The sequence below is a fragment of the Truncatella angustata genome, assembly GCF_020726525.1.
Source record: "Truncatella angustata strain MPI-SDFR-AT-0073 chromosome Unknown BKA67scaffold_1, whole genome shotgun sequence".
In the NCBI taxonomy this organism is placed as follows: domain Eukaryota; kingdom Fungi; phylum Ascomycota; class Sordariomycetes; order Amphisphaeriales; family Sporocadaceae; genus Truncatella; species Truncatella angustata.
Window position 1 is genome coordinate 378,933 of NW_025763381.1, and position 25,209 is coordinate 404,141.

Genomic DNA, 25,209 nt, shown 5'->3' on the forward strand with positions numbered 1-25,209 from the left:
CCATGAGATCATGGTAGCCCGAAACAGGCCGCGGAGGGGCTGGTATCACAAACACGTCCGGGCATTCATGTCTTGGACTACAGCGCCGGTGTGCATTTGGAAAGGATAAAAATGCTGCACATCCAACGTGTGAAATCATATGGCACAGCAGTCGCTGTTTTCAGTCTAGGACCATGAAAGTGTTTCCTTCCATGAACGGCCCAGTTGATGACTCACACCACGGCCATCAATGCTAGATTGTAGCACCGTAGTTTTTGAACGCTCTATTACACTGCTCTCCGAAAAACCGTTGGCTCACTTACTCATATTGAAGTCTGTGGCCTGAAAATCTGCATTGCAGAAGATCACATTGCTATGGCTAGCCCTCATGTCATTATGTCAACCAGATGGCTTGTCAATAGTCCTGGTGGTGAGAAGAATTAAGCACGTTTCGCAAATTTGTTCGTTGCCCAATTCTCGGAAACCTATCGCTTATTGGTTCACCGCTAACTCAAATAACTGCACCTAATAATCTCTAAACGTGACGAATCTCGGGTGCAAGGAAATGGATAAACTTGTTATGCGGATGTATAATGCCACGCCACGACCGCGTATCTTTGTGCTTGGTCTCAGCGTGGACATTTACACATCGATTGACGTGGCCGATGCAATTGGCACGTTGCTCGCCATGCTCCAGTGGCGGGTCGAACCGATATTGCCGAGCACGTTGAGAGGTATCGTGCACACTATACGTCTGGCGGTGAATTGCTGACCTATCTTGTTATAGACAATTAACTTACCAGCACTGCCCTCGACTGACGTAATGGGTGTTGAGAAGTGTACGGCAGTCATGCAGTTGCGAGCGCTTCTGAAAGAATTTCCTTGCGAAACTGGATTGGCTTTCTCGGAACTTACAGGTGAGCGGCATGGTAAGGCAGCCTTGGTAAGTGTAACCACAGATAGCCCGATGTAGGTAATTAAATGAGAAATATCTATTCATCCACCAGTTCTTGACGCGCCGGTTATGTAGATTTAAGTTCTGATACGCTGTTGCTCAAGGCTGCTAAGCAACTGGCCAAATCGATGAGATATGCTGTTATAAAATATGAGAGACAGATAAGCTATTTAAATTCTTGATTTGTCATCAACCCTGCTGGACAACGATTTTTCAAAGTTCTTCAGTAACCAACACATCTGCAAGATGGAATATCAGCCGCATTTAGGACTGATAATAATGCAGCTGTGAGAAGTATAAGGAAGCCGTGTGTCAATACCAACCCTCCACTAAAGTTGCTTCGAATGCTACCTGATCGTACTATGGGTTGCGGGATTTGGTCGCAATTGAACCAACAACGGTATGGGCATCATGACAGGCGTTGTATTTCAGGGGCGAAAAAGTAGGGGAGTGAGGTATTCAATCTATTGTCCGCCGCTTGATGCGAACTTTCACATCTCCGCCGGGGACAATCGTCCCGCTTCCTGGATATGCCCTGGAGAATGGTGGAATATTGAATGAATCCTCGTCGCTAGCCTCAATATCGAACGTCAATAAAACCATTGCCACGGCTGCAAGAATCTCCTGTTTAGCAAAGACACGGCCAGGGCACATGGACTTGCCGCCTCCCCAGGGCCACATTCGTGATGATGAGCCGCCGGAACTGAATACATACTGGCCATCCTGTTTAGTGGGATCGGCATGTTCCAAAAACCTTTCGGCATAGAAAATGTCGGCAGGTGGTTCAGCGAAATAGACCGAGTCATAGTGACTTGCAATGGACGGCGCCAGCACAATGCTCTCTTTCTCAAACTTTAGGGTGCGGCCTCCATCCTTGACATCTAAGGGCAACTCAACGTCTTGGTGTAACTTGCGGGTAATAAGTACATCAACGTACACCCGAAGGACTTCGTGGAAAATGCTTTGCAGCAGCGGTGCAGATATCAACTGATTAATGTTCAGGTTGACAACGCTTGCTTTCGAGACATCATCGTCTACCACGACAGCTTTTCGAATCTCTTCCATAACGCGAGGTAATATATCTGGATGTTCTGGATCAAGAATATGCATAAGCATCCATCCGGTCGCTGGTATGGCGTTTGAGTTCAAGCCAAATATCAATCCCAGCTCAATCTATAATCGTTGAAGTTAGCAGCTGTTGATTTCCTACACCAGTGGGGTTTGTTGGACTCCACAGCCTTCTTGTAAGTCAGAAGGTGCAGAATGGGCAGAACGCGTACAAAAGCAAGAAATAAAATGAAACGATAGACTGCACATATCACTCACACTTGCTCTGCCACTCTGGCTCATTTCACGCTCAATCCAAAGTGCCTGCCGTGCGCGGCTGAAGCGACTGCCCCAGAATGGTTCCCATTCTTGCTCGGGATTTTGAGGGTCAGGCGTGCGTCCTTTCGTTTCATTATCGACAGTATGTATCCACTTTTCAAAGCCACTCAGTATTTTGGCTTGAGCCGCGTATGACTGTGGCTTGAAGAATTTGGATACGCCAAAGATCAGATCGAGTATGCCTCTATCAAAAGGAGGGAAGTCTTTCTCGAGATTTGGATAAACATCCAAGATGTATTTCCCCATGAAGGCGGTAACAGAAGCTCTGAACATCATAGGATGCAACCAAGCATAGAGACCGACTCCGTCGCGCGTCTCTAGTGGCAATTCGCTAGGCAGCTTTTCAATCTCTTCTTGGAAGAACCTTATGAAAGCTCGCGTGAGCTCATTTACGCCCGATTGCTTAAGCATGAACTCCTGGTGTAAATGTACTTCCTGCCTATCTGTTTTTGTCTCTGAAATGAGCTTGTCATGATCATCATGGCTCATTCCTGTGGCCTTGGTCAAAAATATCTCATGGAAGTTCTCCCTGCTCGCGACGCTACGCTTGAGCTTGTAAAGAGCTTGAACTACATGGTGCGAGAAGACGACGTATGTAGTCTGGCCGCCGAGTACCAGTTTACTTGCGCCACTCTCACGCGTGTGCCAGTCAAGGAGGCTTAGGAAGAATCTTCCGGGTAGTTGAGTAAGAAATCCAACAGTATGTCCAAGCCATGGAATCTTGTAAGGGATAGGAACAGGTCGATTCTCCGTGTTCGAGCCGCGTTGATGCAATAAGAACAATCTATATTGCAATGTTGTAATGGTGTATGTGATGGTATAAATGGCTAGACACACCAAAGGGGTAATTAAGAGAATCTGTGGAAACATCTTGGCCTCTCGTGGGCTTTGCCAACACTTCTGAGCTTGAACTTTGAAAAACGTGTATTGTTCAATAGATACAAAATCTCTCGCATTTTCTTGAGGGAAGCCTAATCACAATAGAGTTCGGTATGTCTCACATCCAGATTGTCATTGTTCGGTAGCCTACCACGGCGATGGTGAGAACGTCGTTGTGACGTGACAGCTGATGACATGCCGAGATATCCGGGCTCTTAGCTGTACACATGCAAACATTGCCAATCCTGCACAATGGTTCCAGATAGATTTGGACGGGGTTCTTGTCTCACCTCAAAGGCGCCTAATCAAGCACCTGCATGGGTAGAAAATATACATGCAGATTCGGCGCCATGGCCGATTTACCCTGGGGATTCGGGAAACCGTCCAATCGGGCGAAATATTCACCGGCGAGCTCTTGGGGTAAGCACCAGACTGTGTTTTCTAATCAGTGAGCCAACAACGTATGACAATCGGATAGGCATCTTAGGTACTGTACATTGAACAATTGATGTCGCTGCATAATCAACGCCCTAATCGTTCTCACGAAATTCGGTTACAGGTCGTGTACAAGCAGCGGTAGAACCAAGGTGCTTTGAGCAATGTATCCCACACACCTACACTGAGCCCCTACCAAGAATTCTCTTCAATAATCGGGTACCGGCGGTCTGCGGCAAGGGTTATTCGTGCTGGAATCATCCTTGGAAGGAAGCTTCTTTGCGTATTAGCCTCTCAGACTGATATTTAGGCCGTATGAATTTCATGCTGATCTCACGTGTCCCAGGGAAGCCAACCGTGTATTCTGGCTGCGTACATTTTCTCCTACTTTGGTCGTATAGTTTGTTATCATATTCTCTACCAACTGTGGTCAGGCAGGACACAAACGTGCAAGTTGACATTTTCTTTCTACGTCAGCCAAATACCTCTATACATCGGTTCTCAGTATACCAAGTCACTATGGAGTTATTGAATTCCTTGGTAGTGCGATACCATAGAGCTTCAGGCCTGGATCAAGTCATCGCTATTCTGGTCACTATAGCCGTTCTTACTGCCACTTCATATGTGATCGGATGGGCCACCTGGGATGGACCTGCACGACTCACAGACCCGATACCATTTATTTCGAACACATATCAGTACATGACTAACCAAAAAGATTTCTTGGTTCGTGTAGCGTAAGTCAAATCTTGAAATCAAGCCCTGATACATGATTCAACGTACCGAGAATGACAATTTTGTCCTCAATCTAGACAGGCGATGAAGCATAATACTCTTGTTAAATTCTATCTGGGACCACGCCCAGTATATCTAGTGTCTGGTGCGCAGAATATGCAAACAATTTTCGGATCAAACCGAAAAATAGGGAACGAGGATTTGTTTCTACGGACGGTGATGCCCAAGCTGTATAGCATGCCAAAACATGAGCTGGACCGTTTTGCCGCAGACAAAACTGGCCGTGGCAAGATTCCAGCGCCAGCCAATGGGTATGACGGCCCACGATTATGGTCCACCGAACACCATATCCACAACGAATACATGAGCCGGTCGAGATTTCTCAACTGCCTGAGCCAGCATTACTATCGCGTGTTTGCCAAGACATTAGATGAAAAGTACGCCATCGGAGCATCGCACACCGTGAGCCTCACCGAGTTGTGCAGGAATGAGATGATCGAGTGCGCCATCAAGACTTTTGTCGGCGATCGCATCTTTGAGCTCAATCCGACGTTCACGGATATGTATTGGAAGTTTGACTCTATTATCTTTCCCCTCGTTCTCGGCTTGCCGGCGTGGATGAATCCAAGACCCACTAATGTTAGAGACCAATGGAACCAGATGATCAGAGTGTATTTAGATACGGGGCTCGAAAGGTTCGACTGGAATGGGCAGGATGCTGACGCCGACTGGGAGCCAGTTTTTGGTGCTCGCGTCTGTCGTGAACTTGTCAAATGGCTCCGCGAGAGCGATTTCTCTACGGAGACGGTAGCAGGGTTCCTGGGTACCTTCCTCTGGGCGTACGTTCAACTGGCCGTTCTGCCCAACTCGCTTTCATAGAACTAACGCTTGATAGTCAAAACTCTAACTCAATACCAGTTGCAATATGGGCTCTTAGTTACCTGGTACAAGACCCAGACCTGTTCCAGGAAGTACGGAAGGAAGTTCGGGATGCTGAGACGACAGACCTTTCTACTGGCGAGCGAACCATTGACGTGGGAAAGCTCATAACGGCACCTTTACTCCAAGCCGTATTTTCAGAAACACTCCGCCTGCACATGTCGTTCAATGTTTTGAGAGAGGTTAAGGACTCCGTGTCCATGGATGGACATACGTTGCACAAGGGCGTATTACTGCAGGCGCCAATGCAAGTAGCCCACTATGATGACCTATGGGCTGTAGATGGTCATCCTGCAAATGAGTTTTGGCCAGGGAGGCACATCAAGTACAAGGACGAAACTGACGAGACCGGAAGTATCAGTCGTGTGAAGACTTTTTCTCTTGGTGGCCGGCCCAGCCACTATTTCCCATTTGGTAAGCAATTGCAAATCATCTCTTACAATCAATTATAACCCGTGGTAAGCTACAATATCTCATGGAAATGAGTTGATAATGTTTTTAGGAGGTGGAATTTCTATTTGTCCGGGTCGTCAGTTCGCCAAGCACGAGATGCTCGCAACCTTGGGTCTCATTATCAGCAAATTCGATCTTGAATCTGCCGAGTGGACAAACTTGGACGACGGCTCAACCTCGGATAGGCCGGGAGTGAATGATCAGAGGTTTGCAGGTGGTGGAGCTATGCCCCCTGATCGCGACATGAAGGTTCGCTGGAAGCGCATCTGGTAGAGATACAACCCACCGCTTCAAGTCGCCGAGTCATAGATCCTCCACGTTAGTACCATCGCCAGAGCGCCAATGCTTACAGAATAGATATATTAAATTGCTCCGGAATTGTTCCGTCTACAGCTAGCGAGGATATAACTTTTAATCTGAAAAATAATCGACGTGCTTCGATTCTAATATTATCTTAAATGAGACCGTTTAGGGTGCTAATTAGTAATGAAATCACCAGGATTTAATTTTTAAGGTTACATATTTCTGAATTGCTCAAGTGAAACCTCCTGAACCTTCTCTTTCCCATGACGATAATTGAGATACAGAGTAACGTGCGAAATTATATGTAAGTATATTCTAACTGCGAACTGAGTCATATTTATGGTTGCCGTTAGGAATTAGTTCCAAATTTCTTATTTGACAATGGCCTTAAATATGCTGATCAAGAACGGACAATCTTCCATAATTACTTGAAATAAAATGCGGTCTTTAGACTTCTATGTTTGTATAAAGAAAAGGTTCTAACAAAATATACAAGGAAAATCTAAGAGATGCATATCAAGAAAATCTAAGAAAATATCTAGAAATCTAAGAAAAGCTGCCATAACCAACCGGTGTTTATAAAAGAACCCAGATAACGAATCATATACCAACGGTCGCGGTGACCATTGAAACTCCACAGATCTAAGTAAGTTTCTTGTTATACCTGGTTGTCTCTCAAGCTTGACAGAGTCTGCCGACGCTGTCTTGGGTCCAGGACTCGGACCCAACAGCTGTCTTGGCGTAGAATATATGATGCGGATCGTATTTGTTCTTGATTTTTAAGAGCTTTGGATAATTTACTCCATAGAGCTCTTTTTTCCAGTCGCCTTTGTAAAGTGAATCTATTTCATTGAGGTAGTTACCAGAATTTGGCGTGGCTGCCTCAATAGCAGGCACCCAAATGTCGGCCAGCGCCTGTTTTCGGCCATCCATTACAGACCGCGGAACAGACCAGTCCCAATTGCCGACATAATTGCAGAGAGCAGCAGCGTCCCTCCAAGCAGGCAGGACAGAGTTGTCAGGGTGGGAAGCATGTTCGGAAGTGAAGGTGTGGCACCCAAGACTGAAGTAGTCGCCCGCAAGCGCATCGCGGTATACCTGCACTACTTTGCGGTTGGCCTCTGGGTCCACCACAACTGATCGTGGGATCATTCTGCTGGCAAACAGGGTATTGGGTGGGTAAGCGCCGTAAGGTAGCGGACCGAAGGTTGCATTGAAATGTTGCGTATATGTCTCGTCGGACGTGGTTGTAAATGTGTAGTTGATGCCTAAGCTCTTGAGGTCATTCAGAAATGGCGCCAATGTAGATTCAACTGCAGACTCTTTTTGGTCCGGGAACGTCATACCGACGAGACTGAACAGATGGTGGCTTAGAATCATGGAAAATGTATTCCCCCCTTTAACAATTTCGGGCATACGTCGGAAATATGCGCTTGTCCCATTCCAAAAGGTTTCCACATCGATCCCCTCATCGGTGAAGGAGAGAGTACCGCCTGCAACCGGCCCATCGCGGTATATTTTGGTGGTCATGCTGAGAATGACTGCGAAAGTGCCAGACCCGCCACCGCTGAGAGCCCAATAGAGATCTTCATTCTGCGTTGGCGTCGCAATGAGGTGCTCGCCACGGGCTGTGACGACTTCCCATTCTAGAACATTGTCTGCCGCCATTCCATATTTGCTGTTCAGCAATGAATGGCCGCCGCCGGGCGTGTACCCACCAGCAACTCCAACACTCGGACACGATCCGCCCACAACTCGATAGCCTCTCGCAGCGAGCGCGGTATAGGCATTGCCGCCAATTACACCTGGTCCCAATTTGACCGCAGGGCCATTATATGTGTTCGTCGAGTATTTACCATTCGTTTGATTCGATGGCCCTTGATAGCGGTCTATGACCTGCAGCGTTTTCAGGTTGTATGTCCATAAAGACAATGAGCCTTCGCCGACGGATTTACCCTGGTAGCTTGAAAATGTCAGCCGTGTATAATTCTGTTTGAGGTTGAGGGCTGGGGGAAATTCGTTTCTTACTCGTGTCCGGTGTTCTTGATTGTTAGTCGGATATTGTTCTTCTGAGCAAATCGGATGCCAGCAACGACGTCCGATGCACCCGTGACATTAATCGAGTACACCGGGTAGTTGCCAAGTGTACAGGGGCGATCTTTGGGTGTGTACGGGTCGCAAGTCTGATTCTGCGGAGTCGGATTTATCATCTCGGCAGGAAGAAATTCGCTGGCCGATGCAATATCAGAATCCGCTGCAGCCAAGAAATTTGTTACGCGTAATGCGCAATTGTGAGAGGTCACTTACAAGGTTTGTGGGGAGTTCCATGCATCCTGCAGAGTTTGGCATGCCGTTGCGTCGTAGTCGTTGTATGGTGCGACGTGACATATATGGGCTTGTGGCACATTCTTGATCAATCGTCCATTCACGGTGCCGTTCAAACTCGACCAGTCCTTGTTAGAGGGCCAACCTGCGTCGCCAGGTACATGCTTACATGCAGAAACCTCTTGGCCTGCAGTAGAATATGAGAGTAGGACAGCCGATAGCAGGCTTGCCTTCAAAAGTTGACCGGCCATAGCACTGAAGATCTCTAACTTGATTATAGAGCACGAAAACAATCAACCAATCTATCATGAGTTAATTCTATGTATGAAACGAGCTTGTAGCTGAAGCCTAGTGATTATATACTCGTGAATGACCAGATCAAACAGTCAGCTTCAATAAATTCGGGCCAAAAAGATCCTTCTTCAGCCACGCAAGGCGACCAAATTACTCTTGATCAGCAAACTCATGATCCTAATAATGGCTGCTTAGTCTGTATCTCAGCTGATGCCGCCACCATTCCGTTGTGGTGTGCAAGAGGTGTCTGTTATGGATGACACTGACCAGCAAGGCATAATGGCCGGTAACATGTTGCGAATCCTGTATTGATTGTGATCTGATCAGGGGTGGTGTGCACTAGGCGCCAATAGTCTCATATACACAATGGTAGTATGTGAGGCTTTAAACTACTATTGATCCTTTTTTAGAAATTAACGGACGGTGTCTGACAGATGGACAAGGTTGAGTCACAGAAGAATTGTGCCGATTGGTAGAAGGAACTCGTAAGTTCCTGTCAACCATGATAATAATGTCGGACCATGCACGGACGGTCCGATACATGTGGAATTCAATTAGCCGACCTTGTTGCGGCGTATATATACAAATGCACAACATTTTGATATTTCAACTAACCAAATTAGTGTTAGACATGTATTACATGTGTGTTCATTCATCGACTTACTTTCCGCCCCATCCAGCTCCTCCCATGTCCATTTTCCCTCCGTTGACCACAATCTAACTTGTCCATCGTAATTCATTTGCATACACCATCGATATTCAATCACCCACAATGGCACCTCCTATTTCGACAGTTTGGACTAATTTTCATCCTCCTTCTCCAGACTTCACCGAGAAGAACGTCCCGAATCTCCAAGGAAATATCTACATCGTCACTGGTGCCAACACCGGCGTTGGGAAAGAGATTGCCCGAGTAATCTATTCTAAAAATGCCAAAGTCTATATCGCAGCTCGTTCGGAGCAGAAGGCGTTGGCTGCAATCAAAGATATCAAGGACACAGCACCTTCGTCCAAAGGAGAACTGCACTACCTACACCTGGACCTCGCCGACCTCAACGTAGTTAAAGAGTCAGCCCAGCGTTTCCTTTCGTTGGAAATAAAACTAAATGTCCTGTTCAACAATGCCGGTGTGATGACGGGCACTGCGGAGCCGGCTCCGAAGACCAAGCAAAATCACGAGCTGAATTTAGGAGTCAACAGTATTGGCACTTTCCTCTTCACACAACTTCTTACGCCTCTCCTGACAAGAACTGCCCAGTCAGAACCTGCGAATACAGTTCGAGTTACTTGGCCGTCCTCTTTCGCGACCGAAATGTATGGCGTGAAGGATATTGGCATTGACGTGACAGGACTGGACACTGTAATAACACAGCCATCCACACTCCGCTACGGTATCAGTAAAACAGGCACATGGGCACTGGGTGTCGAATATGCTAAGCGGCACCGCGCCGATGGTATTGTCAGTGTGCCGCTCAATCCAGGCAATCTCACCTCGGAACTCGCTCGCGATCAGCCAATGAGTATCAAGCTGGCAGCGAAAGTGGTCGGATACCCGCCCTGGAAGGGAGCTTGCACGCAGCTTTTTGCAGGGCTGGCTCCAGAGGTTACCCTGGAAAAGTCTGGAAGTTGGGGTACGTCAATAGAACCCCTCGCTCTGCTTCAATCATGTTACAATGGCTTTGGCTAACCCCACTCGCAGTCGTTCCCTTTGGTCGGTTCTATCCTATCAGAGAAGACTTGGTCACGGCAACTAAATCTGTGGCTGACGGTGGCTCTGGCGGCACGGAAAAGTTCTGGGATTGGACTGAAGCGAAGGTTAAAGCGTATTATTGATAGCTTAAGTGTCCCGGAGAATAACACAACCTGTTTCGTTTTTATTCACGTCGTTTCCTTCTTCATTTCTTTTCTAATAAATTAGGAATTGAGATAGCAGAAGGTACAATACCAAGAATGGACCACGTTCGCAGAAATGAGAACTCTCTCGCTTGTTCATGAAGGTTCACGATCAATCGAATTAAGAAAGATCGCCTTAATCACAATATTGCATACCAATATATAGCTAAGATCAATGCATGCCTAAGTCTTTTACAATCTAAGAGTGTTCTATCACATCGCATTCTGTTAAATGAAGTTGAGGCTCACAGATTGTTTGGAGCGTTTAGGTGAACAGGATCGCCACGTGTAGCTGATCATACCACCTAAAAGCAGACGAACGTCACGGGAGGAGGGAGGGTGGTCAGCTCGAAGGGAGTAGTTTTTGACACACCAACACTACCCACTTACGGAATATTGCATATGCAGCATACATGATGTGATTCATTCTATCTGCGGCATGGATCAAGTCTGGAATATGTCTGATATTGGTTCGGGATGACAAGGATTGGGGCAAAGCTGCTCTAATCGAGCATCTGGTCTAGAAGGGGTAGACGACCCATTATAACTAGTCGGCCTCCGTATTAAAAATCTTTGATGCTGAGGGAAGTTGACTGAGCTACATGTGAGCGAGGGTGTACAATCTAGATAAAGCAAAGTTTGGGTCGTCGGTCATAAAATCCGATCATGGCTGGGTGGTAAGATGTGACCCAATTTATGGTCGAGATTATGCCGGGAAGACCGCGCTTAGTAAACCAATATTGTCTACAGATAAGCGGCCTGACAAACGATCCGTCATTCTCCGAATTATAGATTTCGTGAGTACCTTTGACAGTCACTCTACAATGAGTTGATCTTGAACCCAAAGACTTACCACCATACATAAAAAATGCACCGTTGTAGTCAGTCCCAATGTCTTACGACATATTTTGGGACCGTGAAATCCTAAAGCCAGCAGAGGAACACAGGATGCCGCATATGTACGGTACTATAAAATTGCCCGCAGTCTTGAGCATGGTGTGAATACCTGAAAAGTCATTAGATTCTTGATAAGCCCGGAAAACAAATGTCTTCGGTCGGAGTCGGGCAGGATGAACCCGGACTGTTCGGCCGTTCAGATCAGTGGTTCGACACGAGCCTTCGGGCAAATAGACCACACCAGGTAGCGATGCTTGCCTGGACAACTGTTATAAACCAATACAGCTGATTGAAGCAATACAACTGATTGTGAGACTTTTAATCCATCAGCAAAAATGGTTCCCACATCTCAGACAGCTATCGTCCAGTCACAGGCGACCGAAGCTCCTCCCTCCTCGACGGGCTTTGCCCTGACCGTCGCGCATGACGTTCCGGTACCACAATTGCCCGCAGACAGCATGCACCATGTCCTCATACAAGTATCAGCGGTGGCTCTTAATCCTACGGATTGGAAGATGGTTACTCACTTCCCCATGCCGGGCCATGTGGTGGGATGCGACTTCTGTGGGGTGGTGGTAAAAGGGGTCCCTTCTCACCCGGTCGGCACTCGAGTATGTGGGGGAATGTTCCCTTACAATCTGGACCCAGTCAGCGATCCGTCGAACGGTGCCTTTAGCCAGTGGGTTGTTGCTGACGTGAGACTCCTGCTAAAAGTCCCTGAAGCCTGGACGGATCTGCAGGGTGCAGCTTTGGGGGGCGTTGGGTGGGGTACAGTAGGACTTGCGCTGTTTCAACCAGATGCTCTGAATCTTCATGGTCGACCAAGCGAGCCAACAGGGAAAAGTGAGCCTGTGTTGGTCTATGGTGGCGGCACAGCTACTGGTACGATGGCTTGCCAAGTCTTGAAATTGTTGGTTTCTCAGCCATTCCAATCTTCCCCCTTGCACCCCTCCCTCTCTTTAACCTTCAAGTAAGACAGGGCTCTTTCTTACCCCGTCTCATAGGTCCGGTTATATCCCGGTTGCCGTAACATCACCCCAATCCGCGAGCTTGGCCAAGAGATATGGCGCCAGCAATGCGGCATACTACACCTCGCCAACATGCGCCGCCACGGCTCGCTCCCTAGCCCAAGCTCCTATCCGCCATGCTTTAGATTGCATTACTAGCGCTGAGTCGGTAGCCACATGTTTCAGCGTCATCGCACGGGTTGGTGGCAGATACACTTGTCTCGAGGAGTTCCCGGAAGTTTGGCGCACGCGACGTGCAATCAAGACCAAGGAAGTTATGGGATATGAAGGCCTGGGAGTTCGCGTCGACTTCGGCCCAGACTCGCCGTATTCCCGCGATGCAGACTACGATGCATTCGACGTATGTGTCAAATGGGCTGCTGACATGCAGGTCTTAGTTGACGGGAATCTCATCCAAGCCCACCCAATACGCGAGTTAGAGGGACAGTGGGACGGCATCCTTCGTGGCCTTAAGATGCTGCATAAAGGCGAGGTCAAGGGTCAAAAGCTGGTGGTTAGAATACAATCATAGCCGTTAATGTAGATACTATACATCTAGCATATCAAGGCAGCTAGGTTGTGCTCTTGAATGTAGCTGCAGTCAGCAATGCGACGCCACTGCATGAATTCCTGGAGCGTATTATCCCACTGGAAACGGTCGGCCGCGTACAGAGCAGATGGATCAGGAGGAGATAATGGCCGAGAAGACCATTGCATACGCAGCGGCGTTTAGAGATATTTAGGTGACGTGGCCCGGCTTTGAGCCCTTGTTCTGCTTACCAAGTGATAGCGTTCAACTTATTCGATAGCATGAAGCCACGCCCATATATGATGGCTCTGACTTGTTTTGATAAGCTCCCATTTCCCCCTGTATGTAAATGTCACTGGTTGTGAGATGTTAGTCATTTTCTGAACACTATAAATAGCAAGGTCGCGTATCTAACAACCCTCCCAACTCCATGTCTGGTCGTGGCTTCGCCAACTCCCAGTCGATATCTCCAGTCGCCAAACGGTCAGCTTGTGACCGTTGCAGAAGCCAAAAGCTCCGCTGTACCCCAGGGCCGGATGGTAACACGTCCTGTGCAAGATGTATCCACCTCGGGACAGAGTGTTCCAAGAACTATCCGAGGTTGATGGGTTTCGGTGGGAAAGTCTCTGATGGCATTGATATTAGGGCCCGGGCACCAGGCTGTCATTCACCACAGTCTGGCCATCAGCTGCCAGGCTTTGCCTCTCTTGCGAGCACATATCCGCCACCGAGGCCTTCCATTGGCACACACTCTCAAGTTGATGTTCAATATGAGCTTCCAACGAATATCACAGAAGAACATCTTCTTGCCAATGTCTCTGACTATGGCTCAATCTTCTCTGACACATCCATACTCTTTGATGCTGTCCAGATGGAAAATATGGAGGACACAATGAACGACATAAACTCTCCAATCCATGGGGCCAGATCGAACACCGCGTCACCGGGTCGTAACATGGACTTAATTCGTGCCCCTCACCCAAAAAGACGACCAAGTCGAACTTCGGATGGACATTCGGTGTCTGAGATGAGTGAGAAGGGCCCCAGCCTCGATCATGACACTCGCTTACGCAGGCTCGGAATGAGTTTATTGCAGCAACAAAAGCAGCATCAGATTCTCACGTCATCAGCTACCCATAATAACGCAGGCGAGGCAGACCAAGAAGAAGACGCCATGGCGATTGCAGCCGATAGAATGCCTTTGATGCCAGAAAATGAAACTTCCTTTGGTGAAGCCTTGGCAGCCACTTCTGAATTCTCTAGTATTCTCCGCTCGTATAATACGACGAATTTCACTAGCCAATCAGCGTCTAGGTCGGTGTTAAGCGTCGTTGTTACGCTGGATGTAATGTCGGCTTACCTGCAAATCATTGATATCCACGAGAATCTCTTTGCTGGCCTCCACCAACAGCTATGTACCAGTGCTGGACAATTAACCACAAGCCTGCAAACGCTCCCCGGACTTAGTCTCGCTGGCTTTGCGGTAGAGCAGGGCAGTCTGCAAACCAAGATTCTCTTGCAGGCTGTGATTCATCAGTTTGAGACAATCGAACGCATCCTCGGACTTCCCGTAGAGCTTCGGGTCTCCAATCGTAAAGACACATACATGGTAGGCTTACTAGATGGAGAATGGGGTAGAAATCTGGTCAAGGCACTCATGGGTAGCGTATTGTCTCAAAATGACTTGCGTGGGATGAGTAAATTGGATTCATTGCGAAGAAATATTGAGAACGTCAAAAGATTCCTAGAGCTATGATACGCAAAGCTGTATTCAACTCTGCGTTCAGCTAGATACCTGACAAATCTTCACACAATACATAAGCATACACACACTTTAAAGAAATTTATTCATTCAGTGTCATATTGAGACACAAGAGATTTTACGTCCAGGCTTTGGGTATAATCGGCAGAATCAGGCTTTTATTGGATTGTTACTGTGCTCAGGATATCGTGCTTAGAGCTTGTTCAAGAGTTCAGTTATACCCAGAGAAAATGGTTGTTATGCAAAATACAAACTGCAACAATTGATACGGATGTTCGAAACATAAACTCTCGTCCGAATACGTGATTACCATAAGCGTGTTCCTATCGTTGCACCGCAGTGCTAATGCCGTATGCCCGGTTGAGTGTAGACATGATTGTCGGCTTCCAGGTCGGCAAGATGCAATGACACCTCGGTCGTCGGAATCGGACGCAAAGTCGGCCTTGAGGAGATCGATGTCAATAACTGCAGTTCATCCGACTCTACATCAGTATAGCCGGATGGTACTTACTATTGGAGTCTAACTTTGTGCTTGATAGCTTAGCCTGGTTTACGTTCCCGATCAGTGACATGCAGCTTATCGGACGCCGATCCTCCCAACGATACTTCTGTCCACGCAGATTGAGACCTGCGAGTAGAAACAAGATGACGATAAGGCTCAATGATCAACTTGCAAAATCCGTTCAAAGATGGGAGTGTTGACCAGCTCATTTGAAAAGAAATTGTAAATGCCTACAAACAGTTGACCGGCACTGCAAAATACTTAACAAATTTGTGAGATCGTCCTCTAAGATTGTCGTCAAATCCCAACGTTCTAGTACGGCATCTCAATATTGAAACCTTAACTGGTGATATTTTGAGGCGTACATAAAATACTCTATTTCAATTTTTGTTGTTGTGAATATGTCTCCAAAGACCCAGGAGCCGATTGCCATTATTGGTAGTGCCTGCCGCTTCGCCGGCCAGGCAAACAGCCCATCAAAACTCTGGGAAGTGCTCCAATCACCTTCAGACCTTCGAAAGAAGATTCCCGAGGAGCGATTCAGTACGAAGGGGTTCTTTCATCCCAATGGTTCATATCATGGGCATAGCAATGTCGAGCATTCCTATCTACTTGACGAAGATATCGCAAGTTTCGATGCCGAGTTTTTCGGCATCAAACCATTGGAAGCGAAAGCTATGGATCCTCAACAACGATTCCTCAGCGAAGTCGCGTACGAAAGCCTCGAGGCGGCAGGCTTAACTGTTGAAGGACTGCGAGGAAGCGATACGGGAGTCTATGTGGGTGTGATGTTCCACGATTATGGAGCAATGATGTTACGCGACATGCAAGACCTGCCAACGTATTACGCGACTGGTACTGGTGCTAGTATTCTATCGAACCGACTTTCCTACTTCTTCGATTGGCATGGTCCTTCTATTACAGTTGATACAGCATGCTCGTCAAGTCTGGTCGCAGTTCATATGGCGGTTCAAGCACTGAGAAATGGAGAATCCAAGTAAGCTGTCTGATTTCTCCTCTTGCTATGTCTTCATCTCTACTGCCCCAACTCCAAAAGTCAAATCTCTTCGTGGCCGCCTGTTGTTCAACTTGGTGGATGAGTTCGTGCTGCTTCGATCTATAGAATGGGTTTGGAGAATTGACCTTGCTGACACGCTCTTTACAATAGAGTCGCCCTAGCCTGCGGGACCAATCTTATTCTTGGGCCCGAAAACTTCGTAATCGAGAGCAAACTCAAGATGTTATCACCGAACGGTCGCAGCAAGATGTGGGATCGTGATGCCGACGGCTATGCTCGCGGCGAAGGAGTGGGGGCTTTGGTTCTTAAACCTCTCAGTCAAGCTATCGCCGATGGAGACCACATCGAATGTGTCATCCGTGAAACTGGTCTTAACCAGGATGGTGCCACAACGGGAATAACGATGCCCAGTGCATATTCCCAGCGAGACTTGATACGTAGCACATACCGCAGAGCAGGTCTAAATCTTTCAGATCCCAAGGACCGCCCTCAATATTTCGAAGCCCACGGAACGGGCACGCCAGCAGGTGATCCCCAGGAAGCTGAAGCCATCTATAGGGCGTTCGGTGAGAGCGAAACCTCTAGCGGCAACACAACGTCCGCATCGGAGCCATTGTATGTGGGATCAATCAAGACAGTGCTTGGACATACAGAAGGAACGGCCGGAGTCGCCGCCATCCTCAAGGCATCATTGGCGTTGCAAAACTCAATTATTCCTCCGAATCTATTGTTCGACAACCTTAGCCCAGCTGTTGAGCCATTCTATAAGAATGTAGAGATTCTCCGCGCACTTAAGCGGTGGCCGAAAGTTCACCAAGGTCAACCAAGACGGGCAAGTGTCAACAGCTTCGGATTTGGAGGTGCAAATGCACATGCCATCCTGGAAAGCTACGACTTTCTCACTCATGTCAACTCGGAAAATACTGATGGTCCGATTTTCAGTCCTTTTGTCTTCTCTGCATTCTCGGAACAGGCTCTAAGGGGAAACTTGAGCAAGTTCGTTTCATACCTCGAAGGTAACCCGTCAATTGACCCCCGTGACTTGGCGTACACTTTGCGAGAGCGTCGCTCTGTTCTCTCATATCGCGCAGCAATTGCTGCAGGTTCCATCGGGCAACTAGCAACAGGGATTGCCGCTAAATTGCAAGAAGAAACGGTTGGCACTCATAACCAATCATCTGTCTCTAAGCTGGGTAAACCACCAAAGATCCTCGGAATCTTCACAGGCCAGGGAGCCCAATATCCTCAAATGGGAGCAGAGCTCGTACAGAAATCTCCGGTAGCACGAAAGCTTCTGCAAGACCTTGAGTGGTACCTAGCTCAACTTCCAGGGAGCGATCGACCCACGTGGAGTCTCCAAGCTGAACTGTTGGCTGATTCTTCGTCTTCTCGGGTGAACGAAGCCGTGCTTTCTCAGCCTTTGTGTACCGCGGTGCAGATAATACTTATTGATCTTCTTAGACTGGCTAATGTCGAGTTTAGTGCGGTTGTTGGTCACTCATCTGGTGAAATCGCGGCGGCCTATGCGGCTGGCTACATTACGGCGCGTGACGCAATTTGTATTGCGTACTATCGTGGTTTGCAAGTTAGAAACGCAAAGAGTCCAGCTGGATCCCACATCAAGGGTGCTATGATGGCCGTTGGTAGCTCGACCGAAGACGTTGCGGAGCTCTGCGCGGACGAACAATTCGTGGGGCGCATATCTATTGCCGCCAGCAATTCCTCATCAAGTGTTACAGTGTCGGGCGACGAGGATGCCATCGCTGAACTTCAGGTAACACTTGATGACGAGAAGATCTTCAACAGACGTCTCAAAGTCGATACTGCTTACCACTCCAGTCACATGCTGCCTTGTTACGATCCTTACGTGGCCTCGCTTCGTGATTGCGGCATCACTGTGCGAAAGCCAAGTGACACATGCACTTGGATTTCCAGTGTGCATAACAAGCAGATAGACGCAAGCATGAGTCTGGCAGACACTTATTGGGCCGATAATATGACAAAGCCAGTACTATTTACCGAAGCTCTTACTAGCGCCCTTAGTGATGCCTCGTACAACCTCGTATTGGAGATCGGGTGTCATCCGGCTTTGAAGGGGCCCGCGACGCAGACGATACAAGAGGCTTTGGACAAAGATATACCATACCACGGAGTCTTAGCTCGAGGTACTGCTGCGATCGACTCTTTTGCAACCGCCCTAGGCTTTCTGTGGTCACGCCTAGGCAGGTCAGGGGTGAACCTGGATGCCTTCGAGAGGGCCATGACTGGAAACAAGCATACTCTTAACGTTGTAAAAGGTATGCCTACATATGCGTGGAACCATGAAACAAAATATTGGCATGAGTCTCGAAGCTCGAAAAAGATGCGTCTCAGAAAGCAGCAAGTCCACTCATTGCTGGGTGACATCTCTTCTGAAAGTTCCCCTCATTGTATGATCTGGAGAAACCTTTTGCGTTTGAATGAACTGGAATGGATCTCAGGTCATCGTGTGCAAGGCCAACCTGTTTATCCAGCAGCGGGTTATTTGTCTACAGCGCTTGAAGCTGCGCGAATCCTGGCTGATGACGTCGGCAAGAACATCCGACTCATAGAAATCAAAGACTTCTCTATTCACCAAGCCGTCGTCTTTCCACAAGATGATGCAGGAATCGAAATTCTAATCTCCTTGGCGGATATCACCCGAGAGAAACGGCCGGACAGCATCAAGGCCAAGTTCACCTATTCGGCCGCTGTTGAGCCCGGGTCGGAAGATCTTGCCTTGGCGGCTAGCGGCGATGTAATCATCCTCCTGGGTGACACGTCTTCTACTCTGTTACCTGAGCGTAAGCCAGCAATGCCTCATGTCATCGACGTAGAGCCAGAGCGCTTCTACACAGCACTTGCAGACTTGGGTTATAACTTTAGCGGTCGATTTCGGTCGCTCTCTGCGCTTCAGAGAAAGCACCACCACGCGAGTTGTTTGCTCAAGTTACAACCACTCGAGGAGGGCGCCGATCCTTTGTTAATCCATCCAGCAGAACTTGACGCCGCTCTGCAATCGATCATCCTGGCATACAGCTACCCCTACGATGAGAGACTCCGGACTATGCATCTCCCAACCACTATACGCCACATTAGGGTTAATCCAGACCTATGCGGGGCGACTGACAGAACAGAAGATGAGCTTGTGCCTGTTGATTCGGCCATCGCAGACGGGAAACCTGGCCAAAGAGGTATCACTGGGCATGTGAACCTCTTTTCCAACAAGAGTCCACATGCTTCAATACAGATACAAGGAGCCGAGTTCATGCCTCTCGGTGGCGCCGCATCAGAGGAAGATAGACGCGTCTTTTCCAAGGTCCAGTGGATTGAGAATCGCCCGGATGGCGAGGTGGCAGGGAAAGATATACCACTAATTGAGAGCCATACCAACACTGTAAGGCTTCTTGAACGTATCGCATCATTCTATCTCAGAAAGTTTCACCGAGAAGTTGCTGCCGACGATCCTGTGCGTTCTGAGTTTCCGACTAACTGGTATCTCAACTATGCGCGTTATGTCACGGAAATGGTAGAAGGTGGCAAGCACAAATGGGCCGAAGATCAATGGCTGCATGATACCATTGACGACATCAAGAGAGCGAGTGCGCCGTTCGCGCATCTACCAGACGTCCAAATCATGCATCTTACTGGAGAACAAATGCCCCGGGTCTTCAAAGGGGAGACCACTATATTAGAGCAGTTCAGAGCGACAGATATCCTTGACCGATACTATGCTACTGGATTTGGATTGCATGAGTCCGCACAGTGGGTTAGTCGAACTGTTAAGCAAATTACTGATCGCTACCCACATATGGATATGTTGGAAATAGGTGAGAACTTCAAGAAACTGGGAAGGAAAAAAGTAGAATTTGTGAATGGCAGCTAACAATCACATAGGAGCTGGTACTGGAGGTGCCACCAAGGCGGTCATGCGGGAGATTGGCAAGAGCTTCCGATCATACACGTATACCGACATCTCGGCAGCCTTTTTCGAGAATGCTTCAAACATATTCTCACAACAACGAGACCGCATGATATTCAAGACGCTGGACGCTGAAAAAGATCCTCTTGATCAAGGATTTGTCGAAAACTCGTACGACATTGTCGTTGCTTTCTTTGTTATCCATGCCACAAGCGACCTGGAACGTGCCTTGCGCCATATTCGCAGGCTCTTGAAGCCAGGAGGCTACCTCGTCGTTGGAGAAGGTCAAGAGGGCCAAAATGGTATTGCTAGCAGCGGTTTCATCTTTGGCACATTGCCTGGCTGGTGGCTTGGGACTGATCAAGGCCGGACTTTGTCACCTCACGTATCTCCGCAAGAATGGGATGAACTGCTCAGAAAAACTGGATTTTCAGGAGTTGATTCAAGTTCGCCAAGCGCTTTCGAGGATATACTGAATGTTTTCCACTTTGCTACACAAGCGGTTGACGATAAAGTAGCTTTCTTCCGTGAACCCCTTGCCACAGCTCAATGGCGGCCGGCCCCCATCAAGAACCTGGTCATAGTTGGTGGTCAAACACCCAGGACCTCGCATCTCGTCAAGGGTCTCAGTACGATTGCTCAAGAAGGATGGGCCACAAATGTCCATCTTTTTGATACCCTTACAAGTGTGGACTACAACGCCATCACCTCCGACTTCATCGTTGTCAGTTTGACTGAACTTGACTCACCTGTATTCAAGGATATTCGACCGCAAACATTTGAGGCACTGAAAAGGATGTTCGGGTCTGGGAAAAAGCTACTCTGGGTTACTAGTGGCCGCCGAGACGATGAGCCGTTCTCTAATATGACGGTCGGGTTCGGACGAGTAGCCGTACACGAGACCCCGGAGCTTAACTTGCAACAGCTGGACATCACAAAGCCAGAGAATGTCGATGCTAAGATGATAGCAGAAATTCTCCTACGATTCCATGCGGCACCCACGCAAACAGAGGATATCGTCTGGACTGTGGAGCCTGAGATCGTGATTGATGACGACGGTCGCCAACTGCTGGCACGGCTTCGGCCCACTCCTGAACTCAACGATCGATATAATTCATCGCGCCGGCCCATTATTCAGGAGAAGAATCTGGAAGATACTCCTTTTGCCTTGGCCCTTGGCTCCAGCGGCCCTAGGATCACGGAGGTTTCCAGATACGTGGCACCTGTGTCTCAGAACCTTAGTCCGGAAAAAACAATCGACTTACATGTTACCCATTCCGTTCTCAAATCCTTGAAGACGCCGCTTGGACATATGTTCTTGGTGCTTGGTACACAAAATAGTGCTCATAAGACGTATGTGGCTCTGGTCCCGTCTCTAGCCTCGGTTGTCAGCGTGTCGCAATCGTCGGCGATACCATTACAGGCTACGGATGTACCAGCTGCTAGCTTGCTCACAGATATCGCGGCTCACATAATCTCTCTGGCAATCCTAGACCCCCTCTACAGTGATCAGAGCTTGCTGGTACACAACGCAACAGATGTCATCGCCCGTGCTCTCGACGTACAAGCCAAAGCCAGGAACGTTCATGTTATACACACAACGGATTCCAAGGATGAGAACATACCGGACTCGTGGATTAAGTTACCGCGATATGTAAGCCTCCCAGAGCTAGACGATGTCCCCTTGAACCAGATATCAGGCTTTGCTGGGTTCTCCAGTCATGATATTGAAGGATTGGCAAACGAAGCAACGCTGATAGGCGGCCTTCCGACAAATTGCAACATCACAACCACCGAAACAATCTATTCTTTGAACGGATCGAACATTGGCCCCCGTGCAAACGATGTTATTAATCAGAGGCTATCAGCGGCCTTGCACTACGCACAAACGGACAGAGCCGCTGAAAAGCTCACAGGGACTATTTCCCTGGATGAACTGGTTCATGGAGAGACTCTGCATGATGCGCTATCAATCATCGATTGGACATCGAGCAAGAGACTCCCAGTTCAAGTCACGAGGTTCGATGACTCGCCTATGTTCAAGAGCAAGAATAGTACCTACTGGATTATCGGCATGGTTGGCGCATTAGGCATTTCTCTCTGTGATTGGATGGTCAGCAAAGGAGCCAGAAGCATTGTCCTCACGAGTCGAAATCCTAAAGTAGCCCCCGAATGGATTGCGACGCACAAACGCCACGGTGCCATCGTGACCATCTTCTCATGGTAAGACCTTTCATGGCTATCAGCCCTCTCGATTCAATACAAGGACTAACATCTATAGTGACGTGACTGACGAGGCTGGTCTGAGGTCGGTGCACCAGAAGATTCGGGAAACACTGCCCCCTATTGTAGGTGTGATGAACGGGGCAATGGTTTTACGCGACGTTTCCATCAACAACATGTCTTTCGGGGAACTGAACGATGTCCTCAAGCCAAAGGTCAACGGAAGTATCATTGTGGACCGGATGTTCGAAAACGACGACTTAGATTTCTTCATCCTAGTTTCATCGATCAATTGCGTAATTGGAAACCTCGGCCAGGCAAATTACGCCGCCGCGAACACTTTCATGTGCGCTCTGGCAGCCCAGCGTAGGAAGCGTGGCCTGCGCGCAGTAACGCTCAACGGTGGTGCAATCGTGGGCGCCGGGTACATGGAGCGCGAGTCAAGTAGGGCTCTGGACATGATCGTTAAGAAGCTCCACATGATGCGTATGTCCGAGGAGGACTGGTGCCAGTCATTCTGTGAAGCAATCGATGCCAGTCGTCTGGAGTCACCGTATGGGCCCGAGCTCACGACAGGGCTCTCGGATGTGCCTTTCGACACCTCCAGTGCGCCTTACTGGTTTTTGAACCCCATGTTCTCCTCATTCATCGTGCAGCAGAAAGCCGTGACCGATGATAAGGCCGAAAACAAAGGTGCTGCCACGGTTCAACAACAACTCCAGAACTGCAAGTCTCAGGAAGATGTTTATAAGGCTGTCAAGGGTGAGTGTCTCATAGTCAAGGTCGTAATGTTATGATAAGTCCTCTGGCTAACTCTGATCAGGTGCTTTTGCCACTCAGTTGCGCAATATTCTGCAGATGACTACGTCTGATGAAGATCTTATGGCTAGCCGTAGCAACGAGATCGGTCTCGACTCACTTGTGTCGGTCGATATCCGCTCATGGTTCCTTGATAAGCTACAGGTCAGCATCCCGGTACTCAAGATCATGGGCAACGATACCATGGAAAGCCTCGTCCAGCATGCCGTCGAGACTTTGCCTGCCGAACTTATTCCCCACGTGAGCGGCGGTACCGAAGCCACAGATAGCGGAAAGGATTCGAGCGACAGCTCTCCAACAGATGAAGAGACCGAATCTGGAGGTATTACGCCGCCGACAAACATTGCAACGCCAGCTTCGTTTGACGAGCACGCAGTAGATATCAAGCTCAGCAAGGGCATTGACTGGGAGGCTGAGGCACGCCCGCCTGCTGACCTAGACGATATCGAGCGCACTCTCGACTCACCCGTGAGGAACCCGCCGAAGGTCGTCGTCCTCACAGGAGCCGGTGGCCTGCTCGGACACAATCTGGTGGAGTATCTTCTCGCAAACACTTCAGTCGAAAAGATTATTTGTATCGCATTGCGCGGGGTTTCCAAGCGGCTGCGGAACAACGAGCTGCCCCAGGACCCCCGAGCAATATACCACGAGGGCGACCTCACGAAACCGTTGCTCGGGCTCTCTCCTAGCGACACAAAGAGCATCTTTGCCGAAGCAGACGTGGTCATCCACAACGGCGCTGACACATCGCACATGAAGCTCTTCGCGGACCTCCGGACCGCCAACGTCGGCTCGACCCGTATCCTCACACGCCTATGCCTGCCGCGCCGGATCCCACTGCACTACGTCTCGTCTGCAGGCCTGGCCGTGTTGTACGGTGGGCCCGCCTTCCCCGAGGTGCCCATCACGGGTCCCGGGTCCTCGTACCCGGCGCCTGACGGCTCCTTTGGCTACATGTGCTCCAAGTGGACCAACGAGCGTTTCCTGGAGCAGGTGCACGAGAAGTACGGCCTTCCCGTCTGCTTCCACCGCCCGTCCACCATCGTGCGGGAGGGCACCGACGCCGAGGGGCGCAAGGCCCAGCTTGACTGGGTCAACGCGCTGCTGCACTACGCTCGGAAGATCAAGGCCGTGCCGCGCGCCGAGTACAATCGCGGCGCCCTCGATCTCGTCTACGTCAAGAGCGTCTGTGCTGATATCGTCAAGCATATCATGGATGGAAGCGAGAGGGCTCGCAGCCACGTTACGTATGTCAACGAGGTTGGTGACGTCGTGCTGCCGTTGGATACTCTCCAAGATATAGGCCTGGAAGAGAAGGGCCACGGGAAGCGGTTCGATGTGCTTCCCATGGTCCAGTGGACGGCCAAAGCTATTGAGGCCGGCTTGCACCCGGCTGTGGCAGCCCTGGTCGAGATGATGGATGACCCTGCCGTTCCCAATTACCCGAGGCTGCTGAAGGGTACCGCCGCGGCCTAGACCAGCGGACTAGGGAATTACCTTGTAGACAGTATTATCGGCACGAATCCTCAAATCACAATGCAATTTACTTATTTGTACTACTAGCACTAAAGTTGCTCACGCAAGGGCGGCGAAAGTAACGCCCTAACACTTAATTATCTGGGTAAATTTGAAGGGTTAAAGACGCCGAGTTTTATCAACATCATTATAGCAATGATCTATCTAGTTTTGAATAGGTTTAGCATTGAGAACAAGATACACAATCTAATCAGTCTATTCCTTTCGTGTTCGTTGTCGAGTCAGATACTTACCTGCGCGATCGGCTGTCGTTTCTACCTCCCACAACTCAATATTCTCAATCATTTATTCTCGTGCGTCGCGCAGTTGCCAGATAGTAACGATCTATTCGCTGGAGTCCTCATCGGGACTTGCAGTCGTATCTGCACCAGACGCTCTGTAGACGCCGACGATGATATTT

At 48.9% G+C, this 25,209-nt stretch overlaps 7 protein-coding genes across 7 annotated transcripts; 5 read left to right on the forward strand and 2 right to left on the reverse strand.

Moving 5' to 3' along the window:
- Window positions 1-1,186: 1,186 nt before the first annotated feature.
- On the reverse strand, window positions 1,187-3,297 carry BKA67DRAFT_3272 (cytochrome P450). The gene is made up of 2 exons (XM_046096214.1): window positions 2,261-3,297; window positions 1,187-2,107 (listed from the first exon to the last, which is right to left on the reverse strand). The coding sequence occupies exons 1-2, from the start codon at window positions 3,188-3,190 to the stop codon at window positions 1,394-1,396; spliced, it is 1,644 nt and encodes a 547-aa protein (XP_045963118.1). The 5' UTR covers window positions 3,191-3,297; the 3' UTR covers window positions 1,187-1,393.
- Window positions 3,298-4,153: 856 nt separating this feature from the next.
- On the forward strand, window positions 4,154-6,034 carry BKA67DRAFT_529176 (putative cytochrome P450; the record flags this gene model as incomplete). The annotated part of the gene is made up of 4 exons (XM_046099021.1): window positions 4,154-4,371; window positions 4,447-5,208; window positions 5,265-5,722; window positions 5,811-6,034. The coding sequence occupies 4 exons, from the start codon at window positions 4,154-4,156 to the stop codon at window positions 6,032-6,034; spliced, it is 1,662 nt and encodes a 553-aa protein (XP_045963119.1).
- Window positions 6,035-6,256: 222 nt separating this feature from the next.
- BKA67DRAFT_543164 (uncharacterized protein) lies at window positions 6,257-8,413 on the reverse strand. Its single transcript, XM_046101173.1, has 3 exons — window positions 8,372-8,413; window positions 8,093-8,293; window positions 6,257-8,027 (listed from the first exon to the last, which is right to left on the reverse strand). Exons 2-3 carry the CDS (start codon window positions 8,272-8,274, stop codon window positions 6,740-6,742), a joined length of 1,470 nt encoding a protein of 489 aa, XP_045963120.1. The 5' UTR covers window positions 8,275-8,293; window positions 8,372-8,413; the 3' UTR covers window positions 6,257-6,739.
- A 1,042-nt stretch (window positions 8,414-9,455) lies between these two features.
- BKA67DRAFT_589286 (putative estradiol 17 beta-dehydrogenase) lies at window positions 9,456-10,516 on the forward strand (the record flags this gene model as incomplete). The annotated part of the gene is made up of 2 exons (XM_046104442.1): window positions 9,456-10,314; window positions 10,383-10,516. The coding sequence occupies 2 exons, from the start codon at window positions 9,456-9,458 to the stop codon at window positions 10,514-10,516; spliced, it is 993 nt and encodes a 330-aa protein (XP_045963121.1).
- Window positions 10,517-11,649: 1,133 nt separating this feature from the next.
- BKA67DRAFT_3382 (chaperonin 10-like protein) lies at window positions 11,650-13,151 on the forward strand. Its single transcript, XM_046096276.1, has 2 exons — window positions 11,650-12,383; window positions 12,478-13,151. The coding sequence occupies exons 1-2, from the start codon at window positions 11,809-11,811 to the stop codon at window positions 13,010-13,012; spliced, it is 1,110 nt and encodes a 369-aa protein (XP_045963122.1). The 5' UTR covers window positions 11,650-11,808; the 3' UTR covers window positions 13,013-13,151.
- Window positions 13,014-14,838, forward strand: BKA67DRAFT_543169 (uncharacterized protein). Its single transcript, XM_046101174.1, has 2 exons — window positions 13,014-13,350; window positions 13,411-14,838. The coding sequence occupies exon 2, from the start codon at window positions 13,440-13,442 to the stop codon at window positions 14,763-14,765; it is 1,326 nt and encodes a 441-aa protein (XP_045963123.1). The 5' UTR covers window positions 13,014-13,350; window positions 13,411-13,439; the 3' UTR covers window positions 14,766-14,838.
- A 1,375-nt stretch (window positions 14,839-16,213) lies between these two features.
- On the forward strand, window positions 16,214-25,000 carry BKA67DRAFT_3389 (putative polyketide synthase). The gene is made up of 4 exons (XM_046096287.1): window positions 16,214-20,139; window positions 20,207-22,454; window positions 22,513-23,216; window positions 23,278-25,000. Exons 1-4 carry the CDS (start codon window positions 16,512-16,514, stop codon window positions 24,747-24,749), a joined length of 8,052 nt encoding a protein of 2,683 aa, XP_045963124.1. The 5' UTR covers window positions 16,214-16,511; the 3' UTR covers window positions 24,750-25,000.
- The last annotated feature ends 209 nt before the right edge of the window (window positions 25,001-25,209 follow it).

Coding starts and splice junctions, on each gene's coding strand:
- BKA67DRAFT_543164 (XM_046101173.1), bottom strand. CDS start 8,274: ATGATAAATCCGACTCCGCAGAATCAGACTTGCGACCCGTACACACCC. Junction 8,028..8,092: donor ATCAAGAACACCGGACACGA/GTAAGAAACGAA, acceptor GACATTTTCAAG/CTACCAGGGTAAATCCGTCG.
- BKA67DRAFT_3272 (XM_046096214.1), bottom strand. CDS start 3,190: ATGTTTCCACAGATTCTCTTAATTACCCCTTTGGTGTGTCTAGCCATT. Junction 2,108..2,260: donor GCCAGAGTGGCAGAGCAAGT/GTGAGTGATATG, acceptor CAACGATTATAG/ATTGAGCTGGGATTGATATT.
- BKA67DRAFT_3382 (XM_046096276.1), top strand. CDS start 11,809: ATGGTTCCCACATCTCAGACAGCTATCGTCCAGTCACAGGCGACCGAA. Junction 12,384..12,477: donor GCTTGCCAAGTCTTGAAATT/GTTGGTTTCTCA, acceptor CCCGTCTCATAG/GTCCGGTTATATCCCGGTTG.
- BKA67DRAFT_3389 (XM_046096287.1), top strand. CDS start 16,512: ATGTTATCACCGAACGGTCGCAGCAAGATGTGGGATCGTGATGCCGAC. Junction 20,140..20,206: donor TATGGATATGTTGGAAATAG/GTGAGAACTTCA, acceptor ACAATCACATAG/GAGCTGGTACTGGAGGTGCC. Junction 22,455..22,512: donor ATCGTGACCATCTTCTCATG/GTAAGACCTTTC, acceptor TAACATCTATAG/TGACGTGACTGACGAGGCTG.
- BKA67DRAFT_543169 (XM_046101174.1), top strand. CDS start 13,440: ATGTCTGGTCGTGGCTTCGCCAACTCCCAGTCGATATCTCCAGTCGCC.